This window comes from Oenanthe melanoleuca, chromosome 1A (assembly GCF_029582105.1).
Source record: "Oenanthe melanoleuca isolate GR-GAL-2019-014 chromosome 1A, OMel1.0, whole genome shotgun sequence".
NCBI classification, from domain to species: domain Eukaryota; kingdom Metazoa; phylum Chordata; class Aves; order Passeriformes; family Muscicapidae; genus Oenanthe; species Oenanthe melanoleuca.
Genome location: NC_079334.1, coordinates 64,415,373 through 64,433,866, shown reverse-complemented (window position 1 = coordinate 64,433,866; position 18,494 = coordinate 64,415,373). Strand labels below are relative to the sequence as shown.

Sequence of the window (18,494 nt, the reverse complement as noted above, 5' to 3'; positions counted from 1 at the left end):
CAGTGATTTATACATCTTGCAGTGTTCTGTATTATGGTCACACTGCTCTGGAGTTCATTGGATTTTTTCATTTTAAAGATGGAGATGTGAGCAAGAGGTTAATTGGTTTGCATGAGTTCTGACACAGGGACACTTGGTAAAATGGGGACATGAATCAAGGCTCTCTATTCCTCTCATGATTGCACTCATGATTTTTGGTCCATTGTCCTGGAACATTTGTCCACCATTTCTTTGTCATGAAATCTAGTCCATCTCTAGGCTGCTAAAAACACTTTTTTATTGCAGCAAAATGCCACTATATTTTGGGCCTCTGAATGCTTTTAATGTACTGTAAACAAATGGAATGGTCAAGAAATAATTTAAACTAGAAGTACTGAGCAGAAGAAACACTTCTAATTGGTATAAATTAGTTGTTGTTACTGGTTTGCCTCTGAAGTTTTGATCATTTTGCAATGTAAATGATTGTTATTCCTGTTGCCTTTCAAGAATTTGCAGCATCACATAATTAGTTTAGCAAACTCATAGGCCATACTGGCTGGGTTTCCATTAAATACAGGGCAATGAAATTATTAAATTTCCACTGTATGTAATTTGTGCAGAGCATTCTGCAATATATGCATATCAGCTATGAATCTACAATCAATTTTCACATTAAATGTTGAATTTAAACCCACAGCTGGACTTCCATCCTGAAAGAAGCCAGATAGCCCTGTGCATCTGGTTTAATCTTCCCTTCAGCCATATTATTTTAAAGGCACTCCTGTTTAGTACATCTTACAATTGAAAAATAATACTCATATTCCCTCTCATCCTCAGCAGCTGTGATCCCTCTGCAGATGTTGTTCTGTCAGACGTTTCATTACGTGTGATAGAAAGCGTAGGTTCTTTTTGTCTGTCTGTGTTACTGCTTTGTAGATTTTCTTTCCTTTTTTTTATTTTTTTTATTTTTTTTTTATTTTTTTTATTTATTCCTTTGGCTGCAGATGAGTCCTTCCATAATACTTCACTTTATCTCCTGTTGCTGCTGCTTCTCCTTCTTTCCAAGTGCAGAAATGATCAAGAACTTGCAACTGTGTGGAGCCGCCCAACAGAAGCCCATTGATTCCCCACCAAAGGGCTCTGTGTGAGCCATTCTGCTCCAGCCTGAAAAGAAAGCTTTGTTCCCTCAGCTGGTAGTGTCTTAAGATGCTGATCCTTGCCATATTTTTTGAAAACTGTAGCAGTCCATCAGGCTGTTTGACACTTCCCGTTCAGCAGAGTGCTCTGCCGCACACCCTGGTATTTGCTGCTGCTCAGCCTCAGCAGCCCCAGACTGCTCTGGAGCACAAGTCATTTGGAGGTGAGCAGTCCAGGAGCTGAAATCTGGAGTGCTGGTGGCCATGCTTGAAATGGTAGTAATGGATTTAGTATTTGGGGCAGGAGGTATGGGATTTGTCATGTTGGTTGAGTATTTTCCTGGCCGCCTTCCATGACTGTTCAGATATTTTTAGCATGAAGTACAAGCTATGTTGTCTCAGTTGACCTTGGAGCATGACATTTTAACATGGAATTGGTTTGACTTGCTAATCATTAAAATGATTTATTATTTTTTATTGCAAGAGCAACTAGAATCCCAGTCATGTTTTGCAGATGAAAAGGGAAGCAAATTGAAACCTGTCTTCCCTTGACTTGCAGTCCTTCATGATACCCATGTTTCCTAAGCTGCTGTCTTTCTCTCCACACCATTAAAAGTAGATTATGTCCAGGTTTGTTTTTTAATTTGTCTTTTAGTCATTTGACAAATATTATATCAGAGTGACTGAAACTAATCCCAAGGTTTCACAGTGCTCTATGAGAAGTGTAGAACAAAAGGATTGTTTTTGTTGCAAACAATTTATGACCTTAATAGAAGTTTACAGCTGCCATCAGAAAGGTAATATCTTGCTACCAGTGTATTTATCTTGGTGATTGCTCACTCTTTGCCTTCATTCCCAGACTCAAGTTTAAAGATCAAGCCTCTAAATACCAACTTCTGTTAAGGAATTAGCAGCAGTAGCACTGCATCGGGATACCATAGCAGTATATTTTAAGGCAGTAGTATATAATGTAGGAAAAGGGCTTGCTACCAGCCACAGACATAGCCAAAAGTCCATGAAAGTTGAATTCAAATTTTGAAGTGTAGATCAATTTTTAGCCTGACAGGACTTTTTGACAAGTTGTCAATTTTGGACAATTCGTGTTTATCGAGTTTTGCACCTCCTTAAGTCAACATGACCTGAGTGGAAATTACAGTAATTTTTAAGACGTATTTTACTGCCACAGTGGTGCAGAAAAGCTTTTGACTGAAAAGAGCATCAAGGACTTGTTGACTTTTTCATTCTACTAAATAAGCACCTGCTCAAGTATCTGATGTACATTAAAAAAAAAATTTAAAATAATCATTAAAAAAAAAAATCCAACCATCCTCCTGTCCTCCTGCACAGTTCAAAGATTTACCCAGCAGAAGCTGAGACCAAGACATGAAAATAAACCTCTCTTTGACTACCTTGGCAACTGGGGAGACCACAACCTGCTCCTACAAATCACATGGCGAATCTCCCAAATAGGGCCAAAGAGGCTGTTTCCCTGAAATCTGTGTCACACTATAGTTCCTTTCATACATAGGAAGTGAGTAAATCCTTGAATAATGCAACATCCTTCCCTGTCTGTGAGAGCTGTGCCAAAGCCAAGCGTAAGGGTCTGGGTTAAAGCAAACTCAGTTACTTGGTAACCGAGTTGTGTTTCGGAGGGGTTAAAATAGGAGGGATTTTGGACTTGTGTTTTTCGGGGGTTAAAATTGCCAAGAAAAACTGAAAACTTGAGGAAGATCCCCAGGTGCCTGCATTACTACTCCCCAGTCCCTCTGATGTGAGCTGGCAGGTCCCATAAAGCCACTCAGCCTTGAACAGGGAAGGGAAGGAGGGAGAGAGCAGAAGCTCCAGCTGCGACTCCAGAGCCCCAGAAAGAGCCTCTAACCCAAATCCCTTAAAGTGCACGAGCCTCACGAGCCACAGCATCTCTTTGCCACTGTATTCACTGAGTTCGCAGGGCAAACAAAAGATCCATACCAAGCATGCATCCTTCCAGAGGGGGAAAGCTTTTCCTCATTTGCCCATAGATATCCCCCCTTTTCTTTCAGTTTTATGCATAGATATATGTCTGTGTACGCATATATATATATACATTATTATTTTTGTTTTAACAGCGGGGGGGGGGGGGAATGTTGCTAATTTTTTTTTTTTTTTGGCTGGTAATTAAGAGAGCTAACACCAGCTAGGCTAGAGTGAACGCAAACAAGACCCCTATAGGCAGCACAGTGCATTAATGTAAAATATGCCCAGACAACATAACTTGTCAGAGAGGATTATTTCTGCTTAGTGAATCTGCAGGGGCCCCTTTGCTCCACCACTCAGCGTCTGACTAGAGAGAGAAAGAGAGAAAGAGTAGCCATTAGTGAGTAGCTACTGTGGCATTGATGTTTGAGCGCACTTCTGAACTGGCTTTTGTTGAGAATATCGGTGCAGAAAGCATGCGCTGTCCCAAATCCGCTGTTACTATGAGAAATGAGGAGCTGCTTTTAAGGTATGTTGTCTCCTTTGTTTTAACGCGTGCTTTCGAGTTGCCTGGGCCCGCTGCAACTATAACCGTGCTGTGTATTAAGTAGTTTCCCTATTTAAAGGAAAAGACAGGCATTGCTGGGTGCAAGTAGCATTTTGCACTAGTTCGGGTCGCACATTTCGTGTATAACGACAAATGTACGGAGAGGGCAAGGAGGGGACAGAATAAATGTATTTATCTTTTCTTGTTTGGGGTTTGTTTTTTGTTTTTTTTTTCCCTTCCTGAAAGAGAGCTGGTATTTCTTTTATCACCTCCTTTGCAATATTTCTGCCTGCTTCATTATTATGCACTGGGCATGGAATAAGCATGGAAAAAGCTCAGGGAGACTCCATATTAGAGCTAGTGCCCTAAATACCACTTTAATTTTCACTTAGCCTATGTAAATAGTTACCAATGCTTTACCTAGTCTCTACCGCTCGAAGATGTTTTAAAAATATCTAAATACTCCTGTAATGTGGGATTACACATCTATTCTCTAATAATGCTCCCAGGTTTAGCGGGAGGCCAGCATCGACTACTCTTTTCAGAGACACACAACACGCAGACACGCACACTCACACACAGAATTATGCTGGAATTGGCACCCCGCTTTGAAAAATGTAGTCTTTTGTTTATTTGCTAGCAGACATTGTAGCACTGAATACATCTTTTGGTCTGACAATGGGACAGCTGAACAATGGTGTTGTCAAACTAGCTTAATGTATGTCTGGCGATGGGGTGGTTTGGGTTGTTTTGGGGGTTTTTTCCTCTCCTTTTCTCAGCCCCTTTTTCATTTCCCTTAATCTTTTTGTGTGTACAGTAGAATATAAAGTGCGTTGCCTGTTTTGTGGTGGTTGTTTCAGTTGATATCTGCTGCTAATAGGGCAGGGAGGGGGAGGTTTGTATCTTACAATTATGGCTATTGCATTAAGTTGCAGATTTATTACTAACCTCTCCTTTAACTGTGGTGAGAAAACTTATTGATTCTGAAAGCTTACAATAGTGCTGTCAATCTGGCAAATACACCCTTGCCAAATGTGCCCTTGCTTGATTTTACGCCCGATCGTATCAACTTTAACTGCTGTTCTGAAGATACTGTTTCTAATTTTGTTTAGGTAATGAAAATGCAATAAAAATGATAAATCAGATCTCAAAGTGGGAGCCCATGCGACTTCCCATTTTTATAACATTTTATACATTAGAATTTTTAAGGTCAGACAGAATAATTTGCCTGAATGATTCCTATCCCCAACTCAAACAAATTATTCATGTGACATTTCTTAAATTATTTTTCTGTTAAGACAACCATAGTTTAGCATTAAAACAGTTAACAATTTTAGGTTTGAATTTGGCAAAATTACCCTTATGCATTGTGAGAAGAAATTGTTACAAAGCTTTTGAAAAATTTTGAGTTACTTCTTGGACAGCAGCTTATGTCTTAAATAAAATGAATTGTCATTACTCTGTGGAGTTTCTTAAACTGTTTAAAGTCTTTAAATACTTTACATGTTAAGCAAATGTATTGCTTTTAGCAATAAGTTTAATGATTTTATGAGAGAAAAGATTTATTTATCAGTGCCTTCTGGTTTTTGCTTCGATCAATTAATAGTAGAGATTTTGTGCTTTTTTTTTAAAACTGGACTTTAGTGCATGATTTGTATGGGTTGAGGGGTCTCTTGGACCCCTTAATTAAAACAAAAAGACATTAAGGATTTATCGGTAGCAGTCAGAGCCCTCTAAAGCAAGAATTTCAACACAAAAATGTTTGTTGGGGAGACTGAATGCTTGCTGTGCTGTTTTGCATTTTTTTTGTCGTTGTATCTTCTTCCCTTGAGTCTTGACATGGTGTAAATCAATAGCAAAGAGTTTGTGTGGACAAAAAGGTAATATCATATAAAATACTTGAGAATCCAAGAGGTTATGGATTACCAGGTAGTACTTACATGCTATGTGTTGTGCATAAACATGAAGAAAGGAAGGACGGTGTTTAATATTATGGGACCATGACATAATTCACTTCCTTGGGAGAACTTCTTTCAAGACAAACATTAACTCATTCACAACTGCTGTGCTCTGCCTGAACTGGAGGGGGGAAACAGTAGCATATTTTTATAAAGTAATTTTTTTATCGTGTCATGTTGCAGCCTGAGCTTTCTAGCAGCTACTGCCCTTTGTGAGTGGCAATAAAGCGAGTCCCTCACTCTCAGTTAGGTGGAAATGCCCCTTTAGGGAGAGCTCAGAGCAGCATGAATGTCACTTCTGTAGCAGCCACCAACAGACACCTGGGCAGCAAAACCAACACCACTTTTAAGGACTATTCAATACTATAACTGTTCCCTAAGCGCTTTGCTCACAGGTGAGTTCCTACCAAACTTACTGTAGTTTCTGTTTGCAGATAAAATGTTGCATAAAATACATATACAATGATTTTTTTTTTTTTGGTCTTGGATTGAAAATTACTTTGTTTTTTTCCAGGGGTATTTTCTCACGTTTCATTCACATCAAAGACTGATTTTTGAATTAGTTCGTGTGAATCCTACTAAAAAAAAATAAAAATTCTATGCATATTTACTGAAATATTGCCTTCTGAGCCATAACAATTATTATTAACATCAAAGAAGGTGAAGCAAAGCTGTAACATAAGTAATTTCTTAACATGTTTAACGAAGGTAATGGCTTTTGAAAGACTGCACAGGTTTAGAGATCTTATGCCTGGGCATCAGAGGTGTCCTCAGTGCTGCCTGTTTTGAATCTCACCCATTCACAAAGCAATGTGGTGCCTTGCAGTTGTCAAACTTGGCAACATCTGTTTCCACAACAGAGCAAAGAGAGGTAATTCAGACTCTACATGAGCTGTTATTTGTTCTTACCATGACCAGGTGTGATGTCAAAACAAGCACCCTCAGTCCTACCTGTTAGAGAAAGAGCAAGATAGGTCTTAGCCTGGGACTTGGCTTTCCATGCTTCCATAGGGATATGGAATTGAATGATATTAATTTATTAGCCTGGAGTCTTTGTGTGTATTTATTTATTTATTTATTTATTCACTTTCACATTCATGAACGCAATCATCGCCATGCTAATATTTTCTTTGTTAAGAGAGGATGACATTGATGTGTTTCTGTTATCAAAACTAAGTATGAAGGGATTGAGACCCACCCTTCAGATAAAGACTAGGGGGTGAAAAGCTGGCTGTGAGCTGGCAAGGTGCACTGACAGCCCAGGAAGCCAATTGTGTTCTGGGCTGTATCAGGAGAAAGGTGGCCAGCAGGTCCAGGGAGGTGATTCCCTCCCTCTACCACGCTCTCATGAGATTCCACCTGTAGTTCCTCTTCCAAGTCTGGAGCCCTCAACAAGTCCTCAGCATGGAACTGTTGGGCTGGATCCAGAGGAGGGCCACAAAAACAGCCAGTCTGGAACAGCTTCCCTAAGGAGACAGGCTGAAAGATTTGTGGCTGTCCATCCTGGAGAAGGAAAGGAACCAGGGAGATGTTAGAGCAGCCTTTTGGTACCTAAAGGGGGCTTACAGGAAAGGTTTTTTAGCAGGGCCTGTTGCAATGGGACATCAGATTGTTGCTTTAAACTAAAATAGTATTGATTCAGGCTAGACATAAGGAGGAATTTTTCCCAGTGAGGCTGGTGAAACACTGGAACAGGCTGCACAGAGAGGTGGTGGCTGCCCCATCCCTGGAAACATTCACAGTCAAGCTGGACACGGCTCTCAGCAACCTGATCTACTTGAAGCTGTCCCTGTCCATGGCATGGGAGTTGGAAGTAGATGACCTTTAAAGGTCTCTGCCAACCCAAGCCATTCTATGATTCTTTCCTATATGAGATTGCAAACTATACCTTTGGGGCTGAAAAACAAAGCAAGTGTTCAATTAATATTCATATCTAGAAGTTTTACTGCAAGTGTAGATTGTGCTTGAATACTTAAGAAGTCATTCAGGAGTGAATCAATACTAATTATTGTAATCAGGAGGGTTAATTAGCTGAAGATGCTGCTGATGGAAAGTTCACTGCTTACAGCCCTGAAAACACCTAAGTTGATGAAATCTGAAAGCAAGATGTCTAAGAGGACTTTGTGTGGAGAGAAACGTTTGGCTTTCCTTTGGCATTTCAAGAGCCAGTCATTCCAAAGGGGAAACATAACTTGTTCTCTGCATTTTGCATGATATTAATTCAGGGGGTATTAGAAGATGCAACTAAATTGGTCCTGAAGATATTTTGTGGTCGTCTCTCAATAAATGCAAGTACCATTTTGTATAACCTGTACTGTCTCTGCTGCATTCATTTGTAGATTACCATAAATTAATATGGATAATCTTATGCATTTGAAATCTGGTTCCAGCACTGTAATTTGGAACAGGTTGGGTTTTTTTTCCCCCTGTGTTCAGGCACATGGTACATGTACATAAATTGCACATGCTCTGTTACTAACACACATATATTTCTGTGTGCATGCATACATGTGTGCACTGAAGTTTAAACATTTTTCATTGAGAGTGTCTGTTTCTATAATCCTGTGCCCTTAAAACTCTCGTTTCCATCTGCAAACTATGGAAACTCGGTTTCCATCTGCAAAACAATATTCAACTACATATGATTCAAAGGATAGTTATTGAAAAAGTAGCTCATTAAATTTAAGTTAGATGATAAGAAATAAAGACCGAAATGACAGAAGAAATTCCTTTTCTTTTCCCTCAATTAGTTGTGTTTCTTAAAGTGATCATTACTGAATTCAAACAAAATCCAGTTGTACAAAACCTTTCTCACAAGTGACTCGCAAGAAGATTTTATATTTAATGCTGGGTGCTTGGGTTTTGGTTTGGTTTTTGTTGTTCTTGGGTTTTGTTTTGTTTTGTTTTTTTTCCTTTTCCCCTAGTTATATCTCTTAAGGTTATAACCAAGATGAATGTCTGGATGTTAATTCAAGAAAGAAAAAAAGACTACAGAGACCCTCCCTCTCAGTCACACACACATACAGAAACCCCCCAAGTCAAGTGATGCTTTCAGAAGAGAGAAATTCCGTTTGAAAATACATCCTTCTTTCCTTTCTAATGACATTAGAGATTATCACGTGCAGGTGCTATTTATCTTTGCAACTGCTTTCCTATGACTGTTTTACTGCTTCCAACACATTTACTTGTATGTCAGCCATAGGGAAGGTAACTGAAAATGGCAGTTGTTGAGAAAGCATGTCGCCATGCCTGGAATGACATGCATTATCAGGGCAGCAGGAGTTGCTGGCTCTACAGCCCATTTCTACTTGACCTGCAGAATGATTGGCTGCCTGGGATGGTGATGAATCACTGGAGTTTATGAAACAAGACTGCTGGCATCCTCACAGAGGAAATAAAAACGGGATTTTTTTTTCTCCCCTATAACATTCTTGCTGTGGCAAAGAGCTTCTTTTTTTTTTTTTTTTTATGTTTTGTTTTGCTTCTGTGTTATTTCACCCTGCAGCAGAAGTAAATGTGTCAATTAAAGTCGCTTTAGTACTGTTCTTGGCAAGTTAATGATGCACTGAAGGTTAACTATCTTTATTGGATGGAAGTGGGCAGGAATTCTCCCAATTTTTGTGTAAATCTTGATCTGGACTCTAATTTTCTCATCTCACTCCAATCTTGAGACTGAGATAGCATAACTAGTAATCAGCTCAAGCAGGATGTAAAAAGGATTTCAGCTGTTCTCATGCACAACTTTATTTTCTCTGATAGTGTAAGGATCAGTGATCATTCCGTGGGCTAATATCAGTCAGATCCATCTTCAGCATTTCTAAACTAATGACTAAAATGACATTTCTGGAAAGCACTGACTCCCAGATTTGCACTCACTTTCTAGGTGGTTCGTGAAATTATATTGTGCATTAAGCCCACATTACTGGATTAGGCTGTTATGAGCCTGTGCTTGCAGGGAAGTACTGTGGGGTTGTAAATCTGCCAGTGCACTGACAAGGCTGACACAGCGTGGATCACAAGCTGCCCTGTAAAATGCAGCCAAGTAAAAATGATCCTTCTATTTCAATTAAAACACCCAAAATTGTGTTTGGGGGTGGGGGAATGGAGAGAACTACTTGCTTGTCTCTCCATGGAGCATACTCAGTGTGTTGATGTGCTACCCTGTGTCCCTTATTCGGGTAAAACAACCTATTGTGAAATTAACTCTCTGAATCAAAGGAATAAGATTACCAATAAAATTGCTCAGGAAATTTTAAATACAGCATTTATATGAATATAATGCTTTTTACTGTTACATGAGACAGGGTTTTTCTCAACTCTCATGCTTTGCTGCCCAAGCTTTTTCTCCACTAGTTTTGAAAAGCAATTTGCATGCTCACATTGGCTATTAGACATTTCTACCTTCCTCCAAATATTTCAGCTGCTGCTGGACACTGCAGAGGCTGCACCACTCTTGTTATTTAAGGCACAGCTTTCCAATGCCCCTGGTGAAACAGAGGAGGGCAAACTTTAACCAGGGAGAAGGGCAGCACAGGGAACTGTTGCTTGTGCCCTTCGGTGAGTGAGGGGTAAATGCTGTCCTAGCTCTGGAGTTCCCATGGCAGCAAATCAGCAGGTCATCCTCAAGAGCAGCCTTTGAGGATGCCAGACAACAGTCTGTCACCAGGAGGAAGAGAGAGCAGAGAGTTTGAGGAAGGGGAAAAAATCCTAGAAAATCAGAGAGAGGATAGCGTTTCCCCTATTCCAAACAGAGGAGTGAAAAGTAGCATTCAAACCAGACCATCTGGAAATTGAACCTTGCACGTGCAGATACCTGTGGATGATAGGATGGCTGTGCTACAGAGTGAATTTAAGATTCAAATCCTGCACCTGCCCTCCCTGGAAGCTGCAGGTCAGCATCTGAGGGATTGAGGGCCTCTAGAAAAGAAACAGAATTATCAGAAAACTTAAAATTTTAGAGACTCTAAATTCAACGCTACAACCTCTTGATTTAATTTCCCTTCTCTCCTGCCTAAAAAAGATTTATCTTCTGCTAAACTGTGAGGAAGAGGCACACTCTGAAGCTTGAGAATTTGCCTGCATCATTTCAGCCCACATTTAATTTTAATGAGAGAGTTATATAACCCCTTTTAAAAATAACAAAACACTAACAGAACTGCATTGGCAACACCAGGTGTTCTGCAGTGCTGCTCCAATGAATCATATGGAGATTTGTCTGTGCACGGCTGATGAACATACATTAAACTCAGTTAACCTCCACCCCTGAATAAAGCAGTCCAAAGTGACCAAAATTTTTCCTAAAGAGCCTTTCTCACAAAGCATTGCCTAACTAGATGCTTGCCCCAGGAACATCATGGTTCCAGCACTTGTCCTTTACAAAGTTTTTGCATCAAGGGGCTTGAGTTTTTCCTTTAAAAGTTGCAGATGAATTATTGTGACCTTTCAAAGTGAAACACTGTGTGTTAACCACTAAGTTGGGTTAAATATTTTGGTTCAGAAAAGAAAATCAATGCTCCTCATTCTTGGACTGAGCCCCAAATTCCTGAAAATTGTAAAGAACAACATATTTAACAGGTATCTCTGGGAAAAATAAACATGTGACTTCATCAATGTTTCTTTCAGAAAGAGAATTTGTGGGAAAACTGAATCAGTGACTTGAGCTTGTTAAACATCTTGGTTCAGATGCCATTCTTGACTCTGGAAGTCCCTCAGCCCCCAGCTGCTGCAAGGTGTGAAGGATCCCTTGCCATATCCATGCTCTGTCTCTTTCCACCCCTATCAGAGGCAGGGTCATGGCCCAGGTGGACCTTTTGATCTGGCTTATGTGGCAATTCTTACATCACACATTTAAGGGGAAAAACCCCAAACCACTAAACCAGGCATGGTGCAGTTTTCTGCACATCCAAATGCCTTCTAGTTCCTGCAGGAGCCTTTTCTTTATGTCCTTCATGTCTGATATATTTGATGGTTTTTGTCTGAGAAACAAAGATAGCTACTTTGCATATTTTCAGGGTGATTGTTGAGGATTGACATGTATGCTAGGCACTTCATGAACAAATGGAAAAAGAAGACCTGTGAAATTTCTTACCTTAAAGATGCCACAATTTGAGTTTAAGGTGAAATCCAATCATTTGCAGTGCAAAAGAAAGAAAAACACGTGGTAGAAGTGAATGAAAAGGGAGGATGGAGGTTAAGCTCATAAGGATCCTGCTCCTAGAAGTGGAGTGCAGTAGGTTAATGCAGATATTGTAATAAACCCCTCAGATGTCTTTACACTTTGTTTTTAAAAATAAGTCTCCTTTTGGCTTCTTGTCTCTTTTGATGTCCCTTACTCTTATTCTTTCTTTGCTGATGCCACATTAGAACTTCACACTTACCTTTGCCTGTGGCTTTTGGAGCTGGAGATGCCCTCCAGCATCACCTCCTGACCCAGGCCATCCTCACCATCTACTTCCCTCATCCTGCCTCTTTCCTAATAATCACCCTCTCCAGGCAAAAATCTCCAGAAAACTCAAATTTGTATAAAATAAGAGAGACTTTTTTTTTTCTCCAATAATTCTTCCTTTGGGTGTAGATGGCAGGGAGGAAGGTTTTTTTGTTACAGTGGGATTTTTCCTCTGGTCTTTGAAGGTATAGGTGGGACTTTTGCATATTGTAAGGATGGAGCAACACAGACAAGAGCACCAAATGTGTGATTTCTCCTGTCCTAAGTCATAGATTTTCACAGGAGCGTAATACAATAGTCAAATCCAAGAATATTCAGTTGTCTCTTCCAGTTTTGATTGGAAAGATGTCCTTTTTTACCATAAATAACACATCTGCTCTCTAGTGGGAAATCAGGTCTGCCCAGTGCTTGCAGTACCCCAGTTTCTCTCCTTTTTTGGGTAGTAGCTGTTGATAGTTAGCAGGTGAGAAGATAAGGTAGTCCATTAAAAAAAAAAAAAAAAAAAGTCAGCATCTGTTGCCAAGACAAGACTGGGTTGACAAAAGTCTTGATCTTGTGTCTATATGCACAAGGCACTAACACAAAGGTAGCACCTGTGCTAATGCTCTTCAACAGGACTGCAAATAAATAACAGGATGGTAAGACTTGGTCTTGCAAAAATTTGCTTGTTTCTGCCTTACTTCAGTATTCTCTAAATGGAGCAGAGGTTACTGGGCAGCTTCTGCTCAGCTCTAGCCCTGTGCAGGATTGGACCTGAGGGTGATGATTGACTGTCCCATGTATTTGGTGCTGTTCACAAAGGAGGGTGTTCCTCTAAATTAAAGGCCTTTCCAAAAAACCCTCCATTCCATGTAACATCTGCCCTGTGCCACGATGTGTTGCCTAATTGTTTTCGGAAAGATTGAGTTATTACCCACAAAAGGGAACAAAGGCCCTTTACCCACAGTGGGATGAAATCACATCACTGGTATAAAATAGGAAGGGGAAAAAAAAAAAGAGAAGCGAGTGGGAAGTTTTACTATAGCAACCAAGTTTACATAATATCAATGCGCTTCAAGTGAAAGCTCTAGAATTACTTAATCTGAGGGACCTTTTCACAGGGCTAATTTTAAATGACGTTTATTTCTGAAGATTACTGAGGAGCTACAGTAGCCAACGGAAGCGGAGGGAGCCTCACAAGAACTATTTTAAACACTTAAAATCCATTGATCTGCTTTAACCAATATTTTCATTTTTTCAAAAGGATTTCAGTTATATGCAAGTTATTTTATTTCTCAGAATGAGTGGAAGGGTGCTGTGTGTTTGGTTTTGTAAATACAAAATCCCTACTGAAAGGTTAAAGCTTCATAATTTAAATTTTTATTCCAATATTAGACATAACTGACAAAGACAGTTTTGTTCCAGGTAATGATGAAATGGTATAGAATTCCATCCATTAGTTTTTACCATTCAAGGAAATGCATTACTTTTTGCTTTAATTGTTAATTATTTTTACACCATTCTGTAGTTCTGCCCAAATGTGCTTTTTTTGCTTTTTCTTCATGCCCCCTTCCCCTTCTTGCCCCTCTGCTACTAAGATTTAGGCTGATGGGCTCCCTCCCTTATAGGCAGGCTGGCTCACATCCCATCACACAACCCAAAACTCTGCACTGCCTGCTCTTAGTCACACCACTACTTCCAGGCTCATGGCTTGCCTGGAAGGTTATTTCTTTGTGAAAGACAGCAACCACCTCGTTTGCATTCACTAACTCTAGCTGGACCAGATTCCTGCTCCCCCTGGCATTAGTGGAAGATCCTGAGTGATTCCACTGGAGTCATTTGAGCCCGCTCCAAATTTACACTGAGCTCTGCCTCTGCTGCCTCTGTTAGAAACTTGCTTTGATGCCAGAGATAAGCAGAATCCCGAGCATGTTCATTGGCTTAAGGGGGAATAAAGCAGAGGATTTGAACTCTCTTCATACTGCCTTGCAGGCTTGGGAGAGAGTGAAGTCATTCAGAAACTTTCCCTTGAAGTGCTTCCAACAGTAGCATTTCCTTGGCCCAAAACTGGGGGGCCAGTTGATTGGAAGAATGGCAATCAAGGATAGGGTGAGGAGGGGGTCTGGAGAGGGGACGTGATGTGAGCTCCACACTGGATTTGGCTCTGGGATCTGGAAGGGAAGTGCTGTCTGCTCTCTTTGTCACTGAATGAAGCCATGACATCAGAATTAGCTCATACACACAAGTCACTCATTCAATCCTGGCCTTCTGCAGCTGAACTTTTTTGGGGTTTTTTTTGGTCTGTTTTGTTTCTTCTCTGAAGAGGTGTGTGATTTTCAAAGGTTGAGTTGTTTGGAGAAATTGTATGTAGCTCTGTGTTTGAAAAGCCACACTGCAAAGGTGTGGTGGAACTGCTTCAACTGAGGGACAAAGTAAGAGAGCCAAACAGGGTCTGGGCCTCAGAAACGAGGGGAGGAGGGATAGGAGGCAGCATTTGTAGCTGGAATAGGATTAAAGCCCGAGAACTGATGATTCCAAGTTCTAGGTTCCTCCCTCAAATTTGCCATATGCTCCACCAGTTGAAAAAGCTTAATATTGGAGGGCAGCAGTAATGCAGCTCCTCTAAGCCAGTGTTAAGAGCCATTGTCTGATTTATGCTGTGAAAATAAATGCAGTTTCACTTGCCACTCTTGCTCCCCATTCCCCTCTGTATTGTAGCAACACATCAGAGCTTCCACTTTTCCCTTAATTTTTAATAGAAGTTGCTATTTTGCACACATGTGCCGGTCAAGAATCTGGCATTAATGTTACAAATAACAGAGCTGAGCCTGTAACAGTGTGTGAAACATTCAGGGTTTTTTGTTTCTTACCACTTACCCTCTGCCATCGAGAGTTAATTCATACACAGACACTACATAATTTATGTTTGAGAACCAAATTATTCGAATGCAGTTTTTCCCTCTAAGCTCTCCTTGAGTCGTATCTCGGTATCTTTTATGGAAAGGGTTTCTTTTTGCATTTGACCCTGTTCCTGCTTCTAACTTTTAAATGGCAAAAGCAAATGTGCTTTGAAAAGTGTGTTACACTGTAGTTGTTAAATAAAGCAATAACCTATGCACTTGTAATGCTTTCTCTATGACCTACTTACATACTACTTCACCCTCCTTATAGTATGATTAAAAGCTGCTTTGAATCCACTATTCCCTCAAGGGATTTGAGGCTAGAATTTAACAAACTGCTGAGAAGGCTTAAGTCAGTAAGAGGGCTTCCCTACAGCTTCTTCCAGCTAATTCACATGTAATTAAAAGGAAAATAAATATTTCAAAAGAACATACGTTTTAATGAAGCATTTTTTAGCACTTACACCTTGCATAATGGGGCAAATTTATAAAGATCTCTCTATTCCATATGCAGATTTTAAGCAAAATTATTTGTGATCCTCTCCTCCTCCCTCTTTGCATCCTGTGTGAAACGTGGATTTACTTTTCAGTCAGCAGCAGTGGGACTGTGGTCCTTAGAAGTGACAGGCTGGTGAGACTCAAGTCCCTTAGATTCAGCATGTACCAAAAAAAACTCATGATGAAGAGGTGCAGATCCAGCCTCACAGAGGGCGAACTGGGGGTGGAGACTTCTTAGTTAAAAGAGTGTCTTCATCCTCACTGAGCTGCCTGTATTTCTTCTGAGCTGAAACCTGTCCCTTCTGCAGTGGCAAGATTTTGAAATTGAAAGTTAATCCAACTCTGCTCTGGGCTGGATTAACCACTATGGAGGCCTCAGATCAAAAACCAGGTGGCTGCATCCAGCTGGAGAAAGTTGTGCTGGTTTTTCCTTTCATTTGGACTTTGCACTTAATTTTTTTTACCCACTGTATAGTCAGTCCTACGCTGTGATGGATGGGTGGCGTAAAGGAATCACCATGAATTTAGTGAAGAGGAGCCATAGCTTTGCTTTTGTGCCTTTCTACATGGGTGTTTAGGTGCCATGGTGATGAAGACTATGTGAACATATAGAGCAGAGCAGATTAATAACACTATAGATATCTGTTCAGGATTGCAGCTGTCCTACGGGGATTATGCTGAGGGCCAAGTGAACCTTTTCTTTCTTTAGACTTGCAAAGTAGGCAAAAATTTTAGCAGCCTGAGGGTTTTTTTTTCCCTTTTAACTGTTTAGAATTGGAAAGTCTCTTAGTGCAATAAACGGAATTTAAAAACTTGACCGTTCTGAATTTTTTTCCTACCAAATGTCCGATGGTCAAAATGTAAATAAAACTTGGCCTGACTGATAAGATATTTTTTATGGGTCAATTTAATTTTTATATTAGCATGCTCTTTGAAAAGTTTAAGCATAGTAGGTATTAATTTGTATTTGTTACTTTTTGCAAGTGTTGATTATCCATAACAAATCAAATTATGAAACTTAGAGGGAGATTCAGCTGGAGAAGCACACACAATGGAGAGGAACGTTCTGTCTGTCTAGACTGCTCAGATCACCTAGTAATCTTCGTAAATATGTTAATATTCTTTTGCCTGGAGCGGCTTTGTATTGAAGCAAGTATGTCTTGGAGATGGAAAGGAAAATTCATACAGATTTTCAGGGGGCGGTGGTGTGGGGGGCCCCTCCAGCTATTTGTATGTGTGGAATTTTGTGTTCGTCCTGGTGGTGACACTTCTGCGTGCGGCCAACTCCGAGAGCAACGAGGTTGGGAGCGGGCTTTTTAGGAGGTTACAGCCACGAGAAAGGATTTGCCGTCATTAGTTATTTAAATCCCTCTTTCTGATCACTGAGGACAGAGTTACTACCAGCCAGTAACATCACTCCGAGCATTCAAAACACTGCCAAGGTCTGCATGGAAGGAGTTTGAGTGCAGACAGCCCGCACCCAGAACCTGACCAAACCTTCCCAGTGCCCCCAGCCTGGCTCGGGAGCGCCGTGAGCCCTCCGTGTGCGCGGGCAGTGCCCGAGTGAGCCCTTCCGTGTGCGGCGGGCACTGCCAGAGCAAACCCTCCCGTGTGCACGGGCACTGCCCGACTGAGCCCTCCCGTGTGCACGGGCACTGCCAGAGCAAACCCTCCCGTGTGCACGGGCAGTGCCCGAGTGAGCCCTCCCGTGTGCACGGGCAGTGCCCCGACTGAGCCCTCCCGTGTGCACGGGCACTGCCAGAGCAAACCCTCCCGTGTGCGCGGGCAGTGCCCGACTGAGCCCTCCCGTGTGCACGGACAGTGCCCGAGTGAGCCTTCCCTCTCGTGTGCACGGGCAGTGCCGCCCGGGGCTCCGGGGCCGCTGCCCCCCGGCCGGGCTCGCCCCGCTGGGCCCCGGGCCGGCAGCGCTGCGGAGGCTCCGGGCGGGTCCCGGCGGCCCCGGAACGGGCCGGGCGGAGCGGCGGAGCCCCGGGCGGGCATCCCCCCGACTGCGGCCCGGCAATAGGCCTCTCCCGGGGCGGCGGGGGCGCAGGGGTTAACGGGGAGCCGCAGCGGGGAGATGGCTCCGCCTCCCCGCTCAGCACCTGGCGCTCCACCGACAGTTGCCTCAGCAGTCGATTTCGGAGGGGATTGGCGGAAAAAACCGAGAGGGGGAGAGAAATGTGACAACTGCCGGGGCTGGCGGCTGCCGCGGGGAGGCCTCCGCACCTGTGCCTGCCGCTCCGCCGCCCGGCGCAGTTGTGGGATCCGCCGCGCCCCGCCGCATCCTCCCGCCGACCGCCGCGGCGCCCCCGGAGCCCAGCATGACTTCTTCGTTCAAGCTGGATTTCCTTCCGGAGATGATGGTCGACGGCCGCTTGCTGGTCTCTGACAGAATGTAAGTGGCGGCGGGGTTTGCCGGCGGGTCCCCCCGCCCCGGCTGCGGGTACCGCCCGGCAGCGAGCCCCTGCTCCGGCCGGCTCCCTCCGCCCTTCCGCGGGAGGGGAACGGCGGCTCCTGCCCCCAGCCACCCCCTCCTTCCCAAGTCACTTGGTGGTCTCCGTGTCGTGCCCCCTCCCGGGGGCTCGGCGTCCCGCAGGTCGGTGCCGGCGGGCGCGGGGGTTTTCGGCTGCCGCTGATGATGATGATGATGCAACGTGGAGAAACGCGCATCGCTGGCGCGTAGCTGAGCGCTCTCCCCTCCGTGCCCAGCGGAGCCCTCCACAGACACCTGTCCCCTGCACCCGCCCGGACCCACCCGTGTCTTCTCACCACCCCTCCCCGGCAGAATAAAAATGCCCCTGCAAATTTTCATCAGTTTTAAAATTCAGATGAAATGCTGAGCATCCACAGGGAGTACCAGGCAAAACGCAAGGATTTGGCTTGGTTTTTTTTTCCCCCCCTATACCGTCCCCGACAGCTGCCTGGTACAGCGAGTGTTAATTAGGGTGAGGATGGTTGTTTTATGTGCAGTTGAAGTGGGGATGAGGTGTATTGGAAGGCGCTGAATGCTGGAATTTCAGAAGGAGAAGTATTCCCCTAGCCCGGCTCTGCTCTGTTAATCTCGGTCTGAAAGTTTCTATTATCATCCTCTTG

The 18,494-nt window shown here is 42.7% G+C and overlaps 1 protein-coding gene across 13 annotated transcripts in view; it reads left to right on the top strand.

Annotated features, from left to right (window-relative positions):
* Positions 1 to 18,494, top strand: part of CELF2 (CUGBP Elav-like family member 2) — a 373,808-nt gene that overhangs the window by 114,763 nt on the left and 240,551 nt on the right. For 3 of the 13 annotated variants that reach the window (XM_056507945.1, XM_056507910.1, XM_056507936.1), the window contains exon 1: positions 17,501 to 17,796. The exons of 5 other annotated variants lie outside the window; for them this stretch is intronic. In XM_056507945.1, the coding sequence (XP_056363920.1) occupies positions 17,723 to 17,796 (74 nt within the window). In that variant the 5' untranslated portion in view covers positions 17,501 to 17,722. Of the gene's footprint in view, positions 1 to 1,726; positions 3,601 to 17,500; positions 17,797 to 18,494 lie in introns of those variants that run through there. 5 more of the 13 variants (XM_056507883.1, XM_056507869.1, XM_056507851.1 and 2 more) reach the window with 4 other exon arrangements.